The sequence below is a fragment of the Balaenoptera borealis genome (assembly GCF_965194805.1).
Source record: "Balaenoptera borealis genome assembly, chromosome: 20".
Taxonomy (NCBI): domain Eukaryota; kingdom Metazoa; phylum Chordata; class Mammalia; order Artiodactyla; family Balaenopteridae; genus Balaenoptera; species Balaenoptera borealis.
Genome location: NC_138879.1, coordinates 39,749,583 through 39,769,010, shown reverse-complemented (window position 1 = coordinate 39,769,010; position 19,428 = coordinate 39,749,583). Strand labels below are relative to the sequence as shown.

The window sequence follows — 19,428 nt, the reverse complement described above, 5'->3', positions numbered from 1 at the left end:
AGAAGAGAGAAATCATAAATAGTTGGTCTCAATAGAGACAGTTGAGGTCTCTGAGCACAAGAAAGGATCATTATAAATTTATTTATTTATTTGTTTATGGCTGCATTGGGTCTTCATTGCTGCGCGTGGGCTTTTCTCTAGTTGTGGTGAGCAGGGGCTACTTTGTTGTGGTGCGCTGGCTTCTCACTGCAGTGGCTTCTCTTGTTGCAGAGCACGGGTTCTAGGCGTGCGGGCTTCAGTAGTTGTGGCTCGTGGGTCTAGGGCTCAGCCTCAGTAGTTGTGGCGCACGGGCTTAGCTGCTCCGCAGCACGTGGGATCTTCCTGGACCACGGCTCGAACCTGTGTCCCCTGCATCAGTAGGCAGATTCTTAACCACTGCACCACCAGGGTAGCCCAAGAAAGGGTCATTACACGGAAAGAAATTTGTTCTCTATTTCCCACCAGGACAGAGGAGAACGATATGCATAAAATTCCAGCAGAAATCTTTAATGTTAAATTGTAATAAAGTTCCTAACAGTTAAAGGTCTTTATTCATTGTTCATTGTTGCTGAGTTTCAGAGTAAACTCTCTTTCTTCTGAGATGATCTGCACCAAGGACCTAAATTCGTGTAGTTGGTTTATGGCTAATCCCATCTAGCAGAAAAGGGGAAGGATGGAATATTCTTTGGCAAGTCCTTGCTAGCTCTGGATTTTTAGTAACAAGAAGGGCCTTCCTTTGGTGACAAGAAGATGGAAGGAAATAATGTACTAAGCTAGTGACCGACATCAAACGTCAGCAAGTGCTTTTCTAATGACTCAAGAGTACTCCTCACCCAAAATTATGGCTTGATCTTTGAGAAACCCACTAGGATTCTAGGTCTTAAATTTTGCAAAGTTGGGCTTACCAAAACCATAATAATCCTACTTTCTAAAATCCAGTCATTTGAAGTTACAGCCTTATTTTTCTGTCACTCTTTTCAACAATGCCACTTTCTTCATCCAATCTACTGATTCGCCAGTTTTTCAGACTTCAACTGGTTCCAGGGTTTCTATCAGACTGTCCTGCCATCCTCCCAGCCCTGAGTACCGCAGCTGCTCCTTGTGTCCTAGCCAGCTAAATCTCTTGGCACTGTTTTCCTCACTCATCACCCTCCACCTACTACGTCTGGAGCAGTCTCCCACTTCCATCTGCCATTTTATTTCTCTCATCTCCATCTTATCATTGCCTCAAAAGCGCACCTCTCCCAGGAAGCCTTCCTTAATCAAGATCAAGGACTCTTCAGACTACAGCAGACATCACCTGACATAGATGTCTAATGCACTTTTAGAACAGGACTTACCTTCCAAGGATAAGAGGCAACCCCTTTATAAGCAACTCAGGGTGATGCTGGTGGTAGAATACGTTTTCTAAGAGACAGGACTACATCAAGAAAACCACAAGCCGCCCTTTTGAAACACTGAAGTCCTTTATTCTATTTCCCTCAGATCCTAAGAGTTTCCTTTTCATTTGTTACCCCTATTAGCAAACTGCATGCATATTTACAGCAGTCAAGAACTTTGAGCAGATACTTCCAACAAAGCATATAATATTTGAATCAGATATTTTGAATGTTGAAAGAATTAAAGAATCAGTCAGCTACTGGAGGTAATTTGTGCAGATTCTGAAGTATTTCTATACAACTTTGCTTCTAACAGAAAAGGGAAAACCCTGACTCTGAGTTTGGCTTTTTACTGTGCAGAAAGATTTGAGGACCAAGTTTCAGATGTGGTGGGGTCACTCACCCTCATATCTAGTGAGTTCCATATATGAAAAGGCTTTCCTTTTGTTTTACAAGTAGCTCTTATTGTAGGCTAGCCTTTCACCATTAAGAAATTAGGGTTCAGGTCTTAATCTAAGCAACACTGAGGTTAATTGCATCACCTCCATCCTCAGGGGTCTGGTATCCAGGGAAGCCAAGGGTGAGAATAGGGTGAGCCCAGGACACACATGTTAGCAGAGACAGTGCAGCGTGATGAGGCATGCACCCAACCCCCTAAGCGTGCTTTAGTGACCAGAATATTTGACACACCCACAAATTAAGTAGCAAAACATTTTAATCCATTAATTCTAAAAATAACAGAGACATTTTATATCCAGTGCCACCTCCTCAAAAGTCTACTGCAGACTAGACAGCCAGACTGCAACTTACAAAGCCAGACATTAAAGTTGAAGATGCAGTTTGGGACAAGACCATCACGGGGAGATTTTCCTCCTCTTTGCTAATAAACATAAGTTGTCAGCTTAAAAGAATCCTCAGACAGAAAGAGAAAGCTTTCTCTCTCTATAACCTCTTTATTTTAAATCTGTCTCTAATGTTTGAAGGCAAAACAGATAATCAGAAAACCAACCTCCCAAGCAAGTACAAGGATCTGCGCTGGACTCCTGGGACTAAAGACTGGTTCAGTTCTATTTCTACCAACACTGTGATGTGAGGTACTATGGTTCTTGTTTTAGTTACAAGAGGTGTTAGGAATGAATGCCCACACACAATTAATAATAGCTTATCTAGCACATAACTCTGCAGCACAATACCAACAACAGGAGTATTTTAAAGCAGGGTGGAGAAGAAAGTAGACATTAATACGACTTAAGGTTTCCTTTGTTCTTCCCCTCTTTTTACAAGGAGAATTCAGCTCAAAAACAAAACTCCAGAATGCCCGTACTGTCCTTTGGTCCACCAGACCCGGAGAGCCTCAGGCTTTAGTGATGTATCCTTCTCGGATGAGGAAATCATAGATTTTCCGGGTTTTGTTCACGTCTATCTTGATGAGTGCTCTTGCCTGTGCCAGTCTCAAGCCTCCTTGCTTGTTACATTCGTTCAATAGAGCAGATTTGTATTCTAAATAGGCTCCTGGGACCAACCTCACCATCTGACAGAGCTGCAAGACATGGCAAATTTAATAAACATTAACATCTGTCATTCTCATAATTTAATCCAGCAGGTATAGCCAAAATAAAATGTAAAGAGTGACATCAACCTCCAACTATTTATAGGAGCTGCTGGTGGCTAGATCACATTCCAGTTTGTCTTTTCTTTGGAGAGAATACTCTCTAAAGACAGATAGAAAAAGGCAGAGTGTGATGCTGGGAGAGCTCCAGCACCTGTCGGCTGGCTCACCTGGATTTGTCAGGGATACAGGTCTGTGTCCTGAGGAGCGGTGTGGGGTAGAGGTCCGGCACCTTCCAGCTCAGCCAGTCAGGGAAGAGCCACAGGGCACCGTGCGGGTGGGGCTGCTGATACTTGGGTTCCCAAGTATCAATCGCATTATTTTTAGTATCGGCGTAAATCTTTAGTCCCTGACTTTGTGATTACATTTCCTACTTTGGAGGGAGAAGAGATACAGAGACCTTGCTAAGAGGTCACTTTCACTGCTAAAAATCTAGAAAGCTGGCTCGATTCCAGTTCACCTGCTATTATCCAGAAATGAACAGCCTGAGGTTACCACTTTGTGGGTAAGGATAAAAACTGCTTGAAACTCCAGGCCATTCCACCCTTGATTCAGAATGGCAATACTTCTTCAGCAATACTTGGATATAACATACACCCCCTTCTACTCCCAAACTAATCTCTACTGTTCCTACTGGGTAAAATAAAAGACTAATACTAGCGCCTACTCCATGACTTTTCCTTACTGTCTGACCTGAATTACTGATACGGAGTGGCAGATGAAGACACTGATCTTGGGAACCGTAAAAGGAGCACACGAGGAACAAAAGAGGATCCTCCCTTGGAATGGACTTGAGAGCTGCGGCACATTCTTTTGACAACGCTTGATGATGACCCTTTTGAGGCTGGATTTAAAGTTTAGAAACGGCCAAAAGTAATATGAAGAAGACACATCCGGTGATTATAATGTAAAAGAAAAGTAGGTCATGGCTTTTTTAATCAAAATTAATGTGTGACTATATATGATGATGAATTCCTCTTTTATGCTTATACACATACTATGGAGACAATTCAACAATCTTTTAAGTGATGGTCATATTGTTGGAATAACAGTAGAACTTCTGAAAATGCCCACTCTAATAGGAAATAGTCATTTTCATATACCAGTTATTTTAAGTTTGAAAAAAATTAAATTCATTGACATAAAGCACAGTACAGTATCTAGTACATGGTAAATGCTCAATAAATGATAGTTGCTATTATTTAGATTTACATCTCATATGTTCTTCTCTCAGGAGGTGAATGGTGGCTGGGTGATCAGGAAAGGAGCCCTTGAGACCTGCTGAGGGCAGCTCTTCAGCACTCAGACCTCTGGGATGGACCAGAGCTGTACATGCACGGGTGTGACGTGAACAGAGCAAAACAGGTTTGATCCTCTAACATGTTTTTAATGACAACTCAATGAATAACCAGCCCCTACTCTCTTTCTTCTAACCAGCTCCCCTTCTTTTTGTTACCTCCTTTTCTTTTTCATTCAACTTCTCTGTACCAGGGAGGCCAGTGAGGTTCAAGGGCGGTGCACTTCGTCTACCTACAGGTACAGACAGAAAAAGGCATGTATTTCATAAGAGTGACAATCCCTCAGGTGTAAAGTGTATAACGAAGTTCACCACAGTCAGGCCAGTTAGGTACAAGATTACTATACATAGCTGTATATATACACCTCAGGCCTCAGTTTATCTGGCAACACAGGTACCCCAATGTTCACTTGAAAATAAAAACGGTAAGCCATGTGCCCTCTGCTCTGATAAAATACACATATAATCACACATACCTCAGTGTCAAATATGGCTATTCTTCCTAAACCAGTGGGAGATTCTAAAATCTACAGCCCAGATGTCGTCCCGTTAAGACAGGTCATACGCTGCCTGCCCTGACAGCTGATGAATGGAAATAACAACTCTGCGGGAGAGACATTTCCTAACCCTTGCCACTCTGCCAGCAGTGCAAGGCAAACATGGTGATTAACCACGTACCGTTCGCCTTGAGATCAAAGGCAGAGTGTTAGGCCAGCAAAAGGCCCTTATTTATTACGTGAGGGAGTATCTGTTCCTTCCAAAGTAGCCCTGTTTACCTGAAAGATCTGCACAGAGGAATGAGCCACTATATGGCAAAGCAGAGGCTGAGGTGAACTCACACACCTGAGAAAGGAACCCAAGCATGAGGTCACTGCCCAGGATAGGAAGCCTGATGTGCAAAACCTTTTGGTTTTCTTCTGAATGTATACTTGAATGAATGGAGTGCGTTAAACAAAAGAAAATGCAGAATAATACGTTACATTTCATGGGGTTTGCCGTTTAGGTGGTGGAGAGAAAGGGGAGGGACTGTTGCAGCCTGCTGTACTACAAAACAGACTTCTCTGTAATATCAACAAAGGGGATGAGGACTCCTCCATAACCGACAGGCCTAGCCGTACCCTAAATGCTCAAAAAGGGAGACTACAATCATTCGGTGCCTCACCAAAGTTCCCAGGGGCTGGGTTACGATCAGGGATCCAGGCTTCCAACTCTGCACTACCTTAGGAGCTACTCAGAGCATGAAGAGGAGTAAGGGGTCGCCTCAACCTAAACACAGGGGGTGAGGAAGGCAAATGCCCGCCTAGGACGCAGCAAAGCACATTCGCAAGTGCGAATGGTTCAGAAAACACAAATACCAAAGGAGCTCGGTCACGTCCATTCATTCCTTTTAATTAGCCAATATTAAGTTATTTGTATTTCTGTATTTAGATTGGGGAGGGGTTGTATGTAAGAAACTTAAAAATTTGGATTTAACTGTCTTGGCTATTCCCTGAAAGACACTCTTTTCTCCTTTAAATATTAAGAAATTATTACTTGAAACAAAGGAATAAATGAAAAAAAAAATTATCATCCATAAAGTCGCCTTTTCTGAGCCCTGTCTAGATCCTGAATCTGAGAGATTGTGAATGGGATCACAAGGTCTGTTGTTCCAAGCTTCCAAAAAATGGTAAAACTGCAAGTGGGTCATCTTTTTGCCAAGTCCAATCTGTAATCAGTGGAGCAGTCTGTATGTTCTGACCAGGGGAAGTGGCTAATCTACCATATGGAGCAGGGGTGAATGATAACCAAGAAAACAGGCAAAGAAACACCATGATCTTGGACCAGAGTTCCACAACTAATACCACCCCAAACTACCATTCATTGATTACCAAGAACCAAGGATTACCAGATAGCATATGGCTTAATCTTGCTCTGTAAACTAACCTCAAAAGACGAAATACCCAAAGAGATAAGAAATAGAAATACCTTAAGTCTCCAACTTATAAAGAAAGTCTTGCTTTTCTGGCAAGTAACATGCTTCTTTGCTCATATAGGATACAAAGCCTCTAATTATCCCCTGAGACAAATCTCAAAGTTTGTGGTGGACAGCATCATAGTAAACTAACTGCCCATGAACGTTGGTAAAATAGAGAAAACACCTGTCTGGAGTTCTTTCTTCCCCTGTCTTTGTACTCCAAACCTGAGGAAAGTCCTGTTTGGCCATGAATATTCTAAAAACTTGCTTATGTTCATAAATTGGGATAACACTTAATTACCATTCCTCTGCCTAAGCACCCAGCTCCCACACAGGCTGAAGGGATTGCTGGGTTACCATAATTCCTAGAATGAAAACTTCACAATCAAGACCTGCTCCAGCCCAAAAAATAATTACCTGAATTCGAAGCCATTGGTACGGAAGGACTCAGGCCAGAATCACTACAAAGAAGAAGAGGAATTTAAACTTGTATCACATCAAAGAAAGCCATTTCCAAAAGCCCATGTGAGACCGGGTGACACTTATCAGGTCAGTTACTTTGAAGAGAAGTAATGAGACAGACTGTATTATGTTTTACAGGATATCCCAACTGTACTACCTAGGAAAAGAAATCTGTTCCAGAGAAGGAAATTGCTTGGATTTGTTAAGAAGAGTTCTTGGCCTGGCACATCACAGAGACCATTCATGGGGAAAGGATAGGAACATGATTCTTCAATGAAAATCATACCAATAGATACAGAGGGAGAAAGAAAGCATGGGGAGGGAATTTACTAATTAAAAAAAATAAGGTCAAAGTAGCAAAGTAGGATTCTAGGAGGCCAGTTATGTTTCTCAAAACTGTCAGTATGGTACTGTTTCTGGGACAGCCTGCTAAAATTTTCTGAATTCTTCTAGTCACCCAATTTATTACTGCCCTGCCATGTAGGATAGGGTGCCCACAGAATTCTCTGAAAATACAGGTAAAGGCCAAATCCTCCAAGAGGTTGCTCCTTCCCCCTGGACTAATTCCTCACATGTCAGCCTGCCGGCGAAGCCACTGCTGGCAGGCGCTACTGTCCTGGATGTACTGGAGAACCTCCGAGAGCATGGTGCGTTTGAGGCGTTCCTCTTCTCGAGTCTTCTTGAGGTGATCATAGGTTCTGGCACCTGGAGGTATTAAAAAACACTGCAGCTACAATGACAACGCAGCAGAACTAACCGAAGGGCTTCCTAACTCATCAGCAAACTTCATCTTTTTTTGTCTTTAATTTAAAAATTTTTTTGGCCGTGCCGCGAGGCTTGTGGGATCTCAGTTCCCCAGCCAGGGACTGAACCCCAGGCCCACGCGGTGAAAGCGCCGAGTCCTAACCACTGGACCACCAGGGAATTCCCAGTCATTTTAAAATTTCCTTTGCAAAACTGCTTCCACAATTATTTTTCTAAGAGCAAAGTCATTTCCCCTAGTTTGAAATCCCTTGTTTGACAAGAAATAAAAATATTTTTATTCCTTTTCTACCTTTAAGAAATTTGGGGAAAAAATCCCCAAAACAGAAAATTACAAGGAGTCCCTCATATTTCCATCCCCTAAAAGTAACTTTTAATATTGTCATATTTACTTCCTGTTCTATGTTTTTCTATCCATATATTTTTCCAAGTCACACAAGTGCTATACACATACACTCTTCCTTAAAAAACCAGTTAGAATTACAAATAAAAATAAATCCTTATTGACCAGTACTATTCCTTTCCCCTCTTTCCCAGAGGCAACCAATATCAGGTAACCCAAACCTGGTATCAGAGTCTTTATACGCATCTTGCTAAACAGTTGCATAGTGTTTTCTACATGTTACAAATGTATACAGGATCCAAAATATCACACCAGTGGGTTTCAAACCGTGTTCCACAGAGGCCCAGGATACCATGAAACTATCTCAGGGATTACGGGGAAGAGCGAGGGCACCAGCACATACCAGTGGTCCCGTGCTCCACACATGACCTGAACCATCAGACTTCAACCAAAGTAGTTCTACTTTTATCTTATTTATGGATTAGTGCCCCACATAAAATTTCATTTTGTAAACTGTTTCCATTGTTAGAAATAAAGAGCCATTACAGTAGGCTGAACTTATACCCACAGGGCTACATCTTGTGAGCAGTGGGTGATAGCTTTCAAACAACAGGAAGAAGGAGGAAATGCCGAAGATCATTCCAACAATAACAACAAAATGACAGAAACTGCCATTTACTGAGGATTTACTGTGTGCCAGGTATTGTGCTATGTTTTCATGCATTATCTCTAACTTAATCTTTTTTTTAAAAAAAATATTTATTTTATTTATTTATTTGGCTGCACCGGGTCTTAGTTGCGGCACGCGGGATCTTTAGTTGTGGCATGCGGGATCTAGTTCCCTGACCTGGGATCGAACCCGGGTGCCCTGCACTGGGAGCGTGGAGTCTTAACTGCTGGACAACCAGGGAAGTCCCTCTAATTTAATCTTCATACTAACTCTAAGAGACTTGGAAAATTGAAATGAACAGAATTATAGATCTGGTGAAAGAACAGCCAGAATTCAAACTCAAGCTGTCCAAGTCTAGACCTCAGCTCTTAACTACTAACACAGACTACCTTCCCTTATGACCTGGCTCTACTACAACTAGCTCCTTAATCACTTTAAACTTTAATCTCTCCATTAAATGAAAATAACAATAAGTTTGTTACAAGAATTAAATGACACGATCCAGGTGAAGTGCACAGGGTAGGGCCTGGTGCATGGTAAACTGTTAGCTGCTATGAATATAATTATCACTACCTCAAGTAACTGGGATGCAAGCGCCTAGAACCAGTTGAAGCTCCCTTAATAAGAATGATCAGACTATGCATCACTAAATTTAAAAAGGCTGAGGCTAAAAATTGGAATACAAAATCCTTTTTTTTAGAGACCGCAACAGAATCCTAAACCTAAAACGGCATCTCTCTTTTCTCTGTGTCATAACTTTTATTTCACCTCAGATAATCCATATCATGGTATTTTATAAGGATTAAATAGGTGAAACTTTATGGGAAAGATTGAAAACTCATTCTGAAATGTGAAAGCTTGTTTAAAAAAAACAAATCCATGGCACCTCAAACAGAGACACCCTCTATGTATTTGGAAGACCTGCCCTCTGATTTAGTGTGTAGCTTAAGCATACTTACTACAAAAATTGGTAATGCCTGCTGTCCTGTATTCCTGGAGCCTCTTGATTTCCCTTCGGAGTTCGAATTCCACTGTTTATCCCCCCGAAAACAACAAAGAAGAAAAATTGGAAGAACAAAATCAACATTAATGAGCACTTTAACTGTTGAATATTTTCAGTAATTCTGCCTTCTATAAAAGACTGGGCAATTCCATTTGGGGAATCCTAACTGTTGCTAATATCTCATTAGAAATTTTACCCAAGAGCTGACAAAAATGTACTCCAGCTGTCTTTTGGCTTCTGTCTCCAGCTGTTTCCTAGAAAACTTATAGTGAACTGGTTGAATTCATTTAGCTACAGAAGTAATGAATATAATTTTTTAAATCACCAAGTTTCCCTGCTCTATTTATTCTCTGTTAAAAGTTCTAGTCACAAAACCAAATTCTTTTATGAGACCTGTCTCTGGTATTACTTGATGTGGCCCTTTTGCAAGGGAAGGACAAAAGCTCTGTGCTTCAAGTCCCGGATAGTTTCTTTACAGCTTTTCTCCTATAGGAACAAAAGAGCATTGTGTTTTCCATAAACCAAAGATTTCTGCCTCCTCTGAGCACACAGATCACGTTGCACTGCTTGGGTTATTATGTGATAGAACGTTCAAATTTGGGTGCTTTGAAACAGAGGATGAAGGAAGCACCTGGACAATCCATGGGGTGTTGTTCTTTGGAGTGACACATAAACCAGGGATGGCACAAACTGGGACAGGAAGTGAAGGATAAATCACCCAGGATAAATCACACAAAGAATGCCAACCAAACAGGGTGTCTGGGGAGGACAACCAACCTGGCTCAGATACATGCCTACAATGTCATGCAAGAAATGTCTGCACGATGAGTACAGGATACGAGCCTTCATGAAGCACCTTCCCAGAACTCAACTTGGGGGTCAAACACCTGACTCTCATGAGTAAAGGTATAGACTTAGCCCCGCAGTCCAGATTGTTTTATAGTCTTACTGCCTTACTGCCTTAACAACTTCAATTTTTTACAGTGAGAAATCAAATGGGAACTAGATAGAGCTCTCTCAGGGAAAAAGGCAAGAAAATGATGGAAGTACTATATACTATCTCGATGAGTCATCCAACTCTGTCCCCACTTAAAAAACTAGTTTTAATACTAGAATAATTATGAAGAAAATAATATGATTTGCTTCAAAACAATCCAGTTGAGGATGGGAGGGGAGTGGGTGGTAAAGATGAAACTGGATTGGCCACGTGTTGATAATTGCTGAAGTTGGGTGATGGACAGATGGGGGTTCATTATACTATGATCTCTATTTTTGCATGTATTTGAAAACTCCCATAATAAAAAGGGGGGAAAACTACTAAACTATTGTTTATCTGAGAGGAAAACAAGCCACTAGGCTTTTTAAGCTCTCTTCTCCCACCCCCAAAGTCCCAAATTAATCTCATAGTAATAAAGTGGAAGAAATACAAAAAAATCCACTTACTTATTTACAGAACTCCACATAAAACACACCAATATCTCTCCTATTTACATAAAAACACACACACAAATATTTGCTCAAGGTTAAAAAACCACCTACATGCATGGCTTTCAATGAACTTGTCATGTTCCACCGGCCCCACTATCCTTGCAAATCGCCTCATTGTTTCATAAAGGTCTTGGACTTCCTTGGGATACCGCCGTTCCATTACTACAGAGAAAGTAAAGAATATAAAGATCTCTAAGTTTTCTGCATTTTTTTTTTTTACAAGAAGTAAAATGGAAGAACATTATTCCTAACCTCATATGACTAACTTACCGATGACAGGAAGCAAACTGGAAAGCTAAGAATGCAGCACACTAATCATAATGATAAGAGAATCAGGGTGACTATGACACAGAGAGGTTGTTATCACTGGAGAGCATCTGCACTGCTGAGCACCCTGGAGACCTCCACACCTTGCTGTCTCTTAATCTATACAAGGGCAGGAAGTACTGGCAGTAACGGGAAAGATGATTAGATCATGTGTTCTCAGAAACAATGTGGGGCAAAATCTCTGGTATTAACTTCTGCAGAGGGCTTCCCTGGTGGTGCAGTGGTTAAGAATCCGCCTGCCAACGCAGGGGACACGGGTTCGAGCCCTGGTCTGGGAAGATCCCACATGCTGCAGAGCAACTAAGCCCGTGCGCCACAACTACTGAGCCTGTGCGCTAGAGCCTGCGAGCCACAACTACTGAGCTCACATGCCACAACTACCGAAGCCCACGCGCCTAGAGCCTGTGCTCCGCAACAAGAGAAGCCACCGCAATGAGAAGCCTGCGCACCGCAACGAAGAGCAGCCCCCGCTCGCCGCAGCTAGAGAAAAGCCTGCGTGCGGCAACAAAGACCCAACGCAGCCAAAAGTAATAAACAAATAAAATAAATTTAAAAAAATAAAAAATAAAAAATAACTTCTGCAGAACAAGGGAAGTGCAGACATACTAATTCATCTAGAAGAGGTAGATTAGCCTGGAAAAAGTGTGATCTCTTGCACGCTCCACCAAAAATAAAAATCTCTCTAACTACATATCCTCAAATGAGGCATTTATTTCTTCACTTTCTACATGGGTCATTTTGCCTTTCTTTAAACTTAGTTAGGTACCACAACTTAATGTACTACTAATGAAGTTATATTTTGATCACTATGATGGAAGCGAATGGTCCAATATGCCATTTGGAATACCCATGTGGGTCAGCAACTTTGAGGATCGCTACTGACCAAATTTCTAATAACAAGAGCTATCAGCCAAAAGATGGGTAGTAAAACCCACCAACAGTAACTGATAGGCTGGAGCGGCCAGGAACTCTCGAACTGCTACTCAGTCATTTCAATAAGAGTAACTAGGCTAGTTTAGTCCACTCTCAGGCTAAAGATACAGGCTATCACTTATGACAGTTACTTAAATAAGTCCTCTTTTCAGATGAATCTCTTTCTTTGCAGGAGAAATTCTTGCCCACAAATTCTAGGAGCTGATTTGATGGGCAGCCACAAATTGATTATTTTCACCACCAAACCCCCCGCCCCCCTCTACAGGGATAATACAGAAACATTTGGAGTAAAATTTTTTAATTTGATGAAAAAAACTCCTGTGCCTACATATTAAGGTCACATGCACATTCAGTATAATGGCAATTGAAGACCTCTCAAACCACAACGCACATACCACTTCTTTCTCGGAAGCAACAGAGCTTCCCCTCAGCTCTGTATGTAAGAAATACAGTTAAAAGAATAAAGAGGCTAAACTGACCTCTGTCCACCAGCTGAGAACAGAATTTATACAAGAGTCAAGGTCTACTATGTAAAGGTTAAAATCAACTGACCTATCGTGGAAAGCCCAGGAATTCAGACAAAGGAACCCACTACTGTGGCTATCAGAACATGACCAATTATTGTCTACAGAAAGGGCAAGGGAGATCTGACCTTGGGTTATTTTTGCAAACCCACAGCTCTCGATGAGGACATGGTTAAATAGGCAATACTGTATACTGCTAGAAGGAATATAAATTGATAAAACCATCTTTTAGGAGACAATCTGGCAGCATGTGTTAAGCATTTTTAATAACCATATTCTTTGACCTATTTAATTCCACTTCTGGGAATCTATCTTAAAAAAACAATTTTAAATACAGACAAAGCTTTATTCACAAACAAGTTTACCTTAGCTTTATTTATAATGATTAGAAAAACACTGAAAATAAGCTAAAGATCTAATAATAAAAGACAGGTTAAGCACATCATTATATATTTATGTATCTATACAACATATTATGTAACTATTAGAAGTGACATCATCAAAACACCATAATGTGTGTAATGGAAAGTGAAAAAATAAAGGACATAAAATGTAACCTACTTATAACCATGACTCTATTAACTGATACTTAACCCAAGACTGGCTGACCTGAACCCTCCTGGCACAGAGTGTCAAACCCTATAAGATTCTATCAATTAGCGTATGAAGCACAATCATTAGGTACTTTTACAAAAAAAAAGTCTTGTGACATACAACTATTATAAACATATATAAATATTGCAATTATTATGATATCATCGTTCTTATGTTCTGAACAAACTCTACAGTGTAGAAGAAGAAAAAGTACAGAGACTCTTTCCGCCCAGCATAGGTTATCGCCAAATATTTAAAAGTAAGGTCAAAGTTAGCAATCATTTAAAAATCATAGGTTTATTTCATCATCATACAATGCTAATGTCTTTTCTTGTTTGTTTGCCCCGACCATGCAAAATAAAGCTATCATTTTCTGTTAATTTTTTTCCATAAAAATATTTTCACAACCTGATGGTCAAAGTTATTTTATATTTAACATATAATTCCAAAACACAACCCTATCCAGTTCCAGAAAATGATCCATTAATATTCATGCTTTAATTACTATACTAATTTAAAAAAAAAGTATTCTCATGCTAGTGTTATTGACCATATATTAATGGTTTGTAACTCTTACGATGCAACAGAATTGCCTTGAAGACTTTAAAAAAATACAGATGCTGTAGCTCTACCTCCAGAGATTCTGACTTAATTAGTCTGAGGTGACTGTCAGGCATCAGAATTTCTAAAGCTTCCTAGGTGATGCTAATATGCAATTTTGATTAAGAACTACTGTCATAAATGATTTGTTTAAAACTATTCAATAATGTTGGGAGAAATTTTAAAATAAGGAAAACTATTACTTACACTGAAACTTTCTAAGGTTGATTAATCCATGGTCTCTTATAATTCTAGAATGAAAAACATATATATGATAATCAGTTTCACATCTAACAATGTTTTCCACACACAGCTTTCATTAGATATCCTGAACACTGCAAGGGGGAATACTGAGGTCCAGAGAAGTCACTCCCCACAAAGTTCTGCAGGTCAGTAAGTCTCTAGCACAATTTTAGGCTCTCAAGCATCATATATTTTTCCTCTCCTTGGGCACTGTAGATTCTCAGTAACTATCTGCTGGATGAATGAACAGATCAATAAGCACTCACAAATACTGAAAAACACATGTCTGTAACTTAAGATGAAACAGAAGGGAATCTGTGTCCATATCATCTATTCAGCTTAGGGAAATGATAATTGAGAACAGCTGTTTAAGGAAAATCTGTGATCACACACTCAACATTTACAACTGTACATTCACAGAATGCCTTGAAGCTGTTTGAAATAAATCTTGTGCATGTTTAATGGAAGGTCATCATAAAACATAAGATCTAATAGCGACCTCAACTACTGAGCTCTACCACACTGTCTAGCTCTAATTCCGTGTTTTAAGCAAAACAGAATTTAGGTAAACCATGCAGTGTTACGTGTCTGGAACCTCTGATTTATACCGGAGGTATTCACGACTAGCAATGAAGCTTCTCACAAGAACAGCTGGGTAATCTTCTTCAGCGCTTCTTAGAAGCTAACTCCAGACACGCAGAGAGTAAGCTTTACTTTAGATCATGTCTTGGTCCCTCCAGAGTGCCTCCCAAGTCCCATTCCTTTTTCTTGTTGTGATGCCACTGTATCTCTAGTTATTAACACCATGGTAACATGCCTACACATACATACACACACACCCTCCGCATACCCTTCTCTGAACTGTTAAAGTCTCTGTAATCCAATAGGGGTTTGGGATCCATAATTTCTCAGTCTCAATGTATGTTTTTTGTTCTGTTGCAAAGAGAAGGAATAACCAAGAGTGACTGAAACTTGTTCATAATTTCTTTGAAATCCTTGTATATAAAAGACTTCTCATAAAAACTGAGCAGTTAGAATAGAGCATTATTAAGCGTAACAACTTAATAATATCTTGTATTTTTCTTGTTTCTTTTTTCCTTAAAACAGTGTATCCATATTATTCATTGGTCACCAAAACATCAAGAAAGGGTAAGGAAGGAGGAGGTTAAAAAGCAAGAAAAGGAGAGGTATTATTATCTCTCTTAACAGATGGAAAAATTGAGATCCAAGGAGGTTAAGTGTATTCCTCAAGGTCCTAAGATAAGCCCCAAGTGGAACTTGTTCTTATGGGCTATATGTGGTCAATAGTCCAAAGCCAAAAGAAGGCAGGATGGTTTTCTAGACTTACTTTTTTCGCCTTTGTCTCTCCTTTAACCTGGAATGATAGATATCTACTACAGCCATCTTCAGAGCTATAAACAAACAAACAAATAAACAAACAAACCCTTACATATAAATAAAGCCAAGACAAGAAGAAATCTTTTGCCCAAGCTGTCCTAAACTTTCAACCTCATACTGCTAACTATTCCATACTCACTGGTCTAGGAAATCTGCCTCTTGGAAACAAAAATACCCTAGGATAGTGAATTTCTATATCAGTAAATTACAGTAAAGTTCTTTTTTCCTAAGTATATGTTTATATGGGATTACGCTATAGATAACAATTTCTGCTTTTTCCTGAACATCTCTTTTGACCATGTTTTGCTATGTATATTATTAGCTTTCACATAACAGTTCAACAAGGAATCTGAACTTTAGTAACACATGGACTAGAAATTACATCTGTTAGAGTTTCAGATTAGAAGAAAGAAATACCAAAATCTAACATGCTGAGCTATGAGCAGATGTACTACATCTGTATATAACTTCAATCACTGGAAAATGACCAGGAATACTTTATCCAGGCCATTCTCCCTTGGGTCTGAGGTAAAAATAACATAAATTCTAGCTGGATGACCTGAAGAGATGAATGACTGTAATACTTTTTAAACTTTAAGTATTAAAAAAAAAGTATTAACTATCATGGATCTTTTGCTCATTTCTAACAAGTTTAAAAATTTAAACAACATTGCTTCATTTTTCCTCATAACTGCCCACAAACTAAAAATAATTCAATAATATCAGGTCCAAGATTTAAGGCAATGGTTTTCAAACATTTTTTTCAGGTTGCAGAACTCTTTCTATAAATGAACTCTTTCTTGATTTACATGTGTTCCGTATAGAAGCATAGGTACCACAGAATGCCCCATACCCTGCCAGTGTTTCCTAATACAACCGCTGGGGAATGATAGGCTCTAGAATGCTGTGCCGGTGGAGATGCACTTTACGTAACTGTGTGGTGGGAGAGGAAGGAGGAATGGGGAGAAGAGGAACTGTCTCTGACATGCAGTACAACCAAGTACAAGTTTTATAGTGGACTCTACCTTTACTTCTTATGAGAAAGAGAAATTAGGACGTCAACAGTTCAAGGCAGAAAGAGAAGCAAATAAAATAGCTAAGTAAATAGTTAACATCTACTGAGTACTTATCATGTTCCAGGCTCTTTAGGTGCCTTATCTCGTTTATCTACTCAATAATAAGATGAATTCAATAGGAAAGAAACTACCTGAAGATCCTGTGGAAGTTAGTGCTAATTTTGACAAAATATTTCTGTAATTTTTCTAAGACACTAACTTATCATGTTGTTTCTTGAGATTTGTGTGGGAATGACTTAATTAAACAGAAAAAAACTGAAGAGACTGTGTTACAAAAAAACTCTATAAATAAATCCTGCTGATAAATGGCTTTGGTCCTTGATCATTTCAGTAGTTTAAACTTGTACAACTGGCTCTGGAGAACAAAGGGAAGGAAGGGAACACAGAGAAACAAATGGGAGGAGAACTGGAATTCTCCCAGAGAAAAATTCATAGTTGAAGCTCTCCCTTGTCTTTATGAAGCACACTCAGATAGCAGCAACTGATTATAAGATCTTAACTGCATGAATAACCCAGGGAGGACCACAGCACAGCAGGCAGAACAGAAATGAGAGGCAGACACTGAAAGAATGAGAGTCACAGGTTCATATTCTACTTAAAGTGACTGGAGGGTCTAGTAAAGCAGGCAAAGACCCAGAGCTCCTTAAAAACAAACAAACCCAAAGCACCCATAACCTCTCCACCGATGCCAGGCCTCTGAAATCTCAGTTTTGGGGGATGACTAGTCTCCCTGTGACCACATTGGGGACTGATAACAAAGTTTCCAAACGGCTGGCCTTAAAATATTTCAAGAAGTGGGCAGAAGTCAGAGGCAGCTCCTTCCCACTGCAGTGTATTTCTAACATTGTTCAAAATAGCTGGCAACATGTTTCTGTTTTCCTGACAGAAGGCACTTACTGCTTGCTTGGCAAGAAAACCTACTCAGAGGCCTTAACTGCAGGGAAGCCAATCAAAATCTCTACTGCAAGCACACAAGCACAAACCTGTGACTCAGGTATTCCCCAGAAGCAAAGCTTTTTAAAAGTCATTTCCCCCCAAAGATTTTGGCCGAAATGTACACAAGTAGTGCTACGAAGGAAAGACAACCATGTGACCTAATGGTTAAAGTCAGCAACTAGGAAGCCTTAGCCAAGTCACTTCACTCCTTTGTGCATTTCTCTGAAAGTAGAATGGGAAAATATCTATTTCCACTTCTCAGGAATGTGGTTAAGCTATAGAAGATAAAAAATGTGAAATCTAAAAAGAAAAAAAAAAGGTTCAAGGTTGTAGAGACATTAAGTATAGCACAGTATTAAAAGCATAGACTCAAGATGGCCCTGCCACTTTCAGGTTACCTCTTGACCTCAGGCAAGTTACTTGAGATTTCTACTCTTCTACTCCTCAATTCTCCCATCTATAAAATGGAGGTAATAGTAATAACACCTAACCCAAAGAGTTTTGTGAGGATTAAATGAATTCATATGTGTCAAGGACTTAAATGGTACCTGGCAAACAGTAAGTGCTATATGTATTAGCTATTATTATTAATAGCATTTATGTCTAAAAAGTCCTAAACATAAAGCAGCTAAATCACCATCAAGGGAAGGGCACTGCCAATAGGTAGGTAATGGGCACAGTGACCAGGCTGGACCTCTGATCGACTAATTGTTAAAGGCTCTAAAGGCTGACAATACGGACCAAAGAAAGAAAATTTGGGGGGAAAAAGTGGGGGAGTATCCACATCTGGCCAAGGAATTTTGCTGAAATTGGCTTTCCAAATAGAAGGAGAGTAAACTGCTCTAATGTGCAACCCTGAGAAGTGCTAAAAACACAGGCCCAGTGCAGAGGAAGGAGCTCATGATGCCTCTTGCTTGCCTGGGTTATGGGCCAGCAATGATTAGAAGATGCTGCACCCAGGGCTTAGCACCTGTGGAACTCTGAGAAAGAAGAGTCCACAAATTTAGGAGAGATTTTCCCAAATGAAAGCAGATGGAGAGCGATGTCCCCTAAGGAAAAGGAAACTATGCTGTGTGTCTGCACTGACATCCCACAACATGCCACATGGAGCGCCGAGTTATGTCTTTTGCATCTCTCCGTCTGGACCAATAATTTCTGCTTATTTCAATAAAATACGAGGAGGTGTCATTTAGGGATCTCAGAACCTCCTTATTTTCTTCCTTAGACACTACTTCACATGCAATATCTTTTGGGGGCCCATTCTGAAAGACTTCTGGTATGGTGGAATGTAATTACATGTCCCTCCATTGTGTCCCAGGCCTCTATCATGGACCATTTAAACCCCCTTTATTAGACAAATCCCATGAATCACAGCAAAAGTCTTGGGTGAGGAAAAGAGCTTCATGGCATCACCCAATCTTCTAGATGCAATCTCTCTAGGGGATGGGATACAAAGCCCAGGCAAACAGTTTACTTCCTTCCAGTAGTTGTAAGTGAGGAAACATAAAAGGAATGTTATTAATGCTCAGTGATATTAAGAGTATAATGGTACAATGGAATGGCAATAACACCAATCTGAATTATGTACCACCTTTCATTGGAGACATTCACCCTGACTAATCAGCATCATCCGTTCTTTGTTGGCCAGGGACACAAAGAAACAGCATGCAAAATTCCAAGGACTTGCCCAAGACCACAGTGACTCAGAAGCAAGCCTGAGGTTGAATCACTGTCCTGATGTGCACAAAATATGTGTCCCTCTTTCTGTTCTAGGTGTGCATAAAAAGCTCCTTCTCATTCCCTCCTAGTTTCCTTGGGCTCCTAGTCCCCTTCACTGAGAGTTCCAGGAGA

At 40.1% G+C, this 19,428-nt stretch overlaps 1 protein-coding gene across 7 annotated transcripts in view; it reads right to left on the bottom strand.

Moving 5' to 3' along the window:
• Window positions 1–2,055: 2,055 nt before the first annotated feature.
• The window catches only part of TADA2A (transcriptional adaptor 2A), a 45,223-nt gene continuing 27,850 nt past the window's right edge, over window positions 2,056–19,428 (bottom strand). For 6 of the 7 annotated variants that reach the window (XM_082373979.1, XM_082373980.1, XM_082373982.1 and 3 more), the window contains 8 exons: window positions 15,516–15,579; window positions 14,132–14,175; window positions 10,998–11,108; window positions 9,415–9,486; window positions 7,253–7,385; window positions 6,636–6,679; window positions 4,424–4,497; window positions 2,056–2,898 (listed from right to left, as the gene is read on the bottom strand). In XM_082373979.1, coding sequence (XP_082230105.1) covers window positions 2,713–2,898; window positions 4,424–4,497; window positions 6,636–6,679; window positions 7,253–7,385; window positions 9,415–9,486; window positions 10,998–11,108; window positions 14,132–14,175; window positions 15,516–15,579 — 728 coding nt within the window. In that variant the 3' untranslated portion in view covers window positions 2,056–2,712. The remainder of the gene's footprint in view (window positions 2,899–4,423; window positions 4,498–6,635; window positions 6,680–7,252; window positions 7,386–9,414; window positions 9,487–10,997; window positions 11,109–14,131; window positions 14,176–15,515; window positions 15,580–19,428) is intronic. The other variant, XM_082373983.1, reaches the window with a different exon arrangement.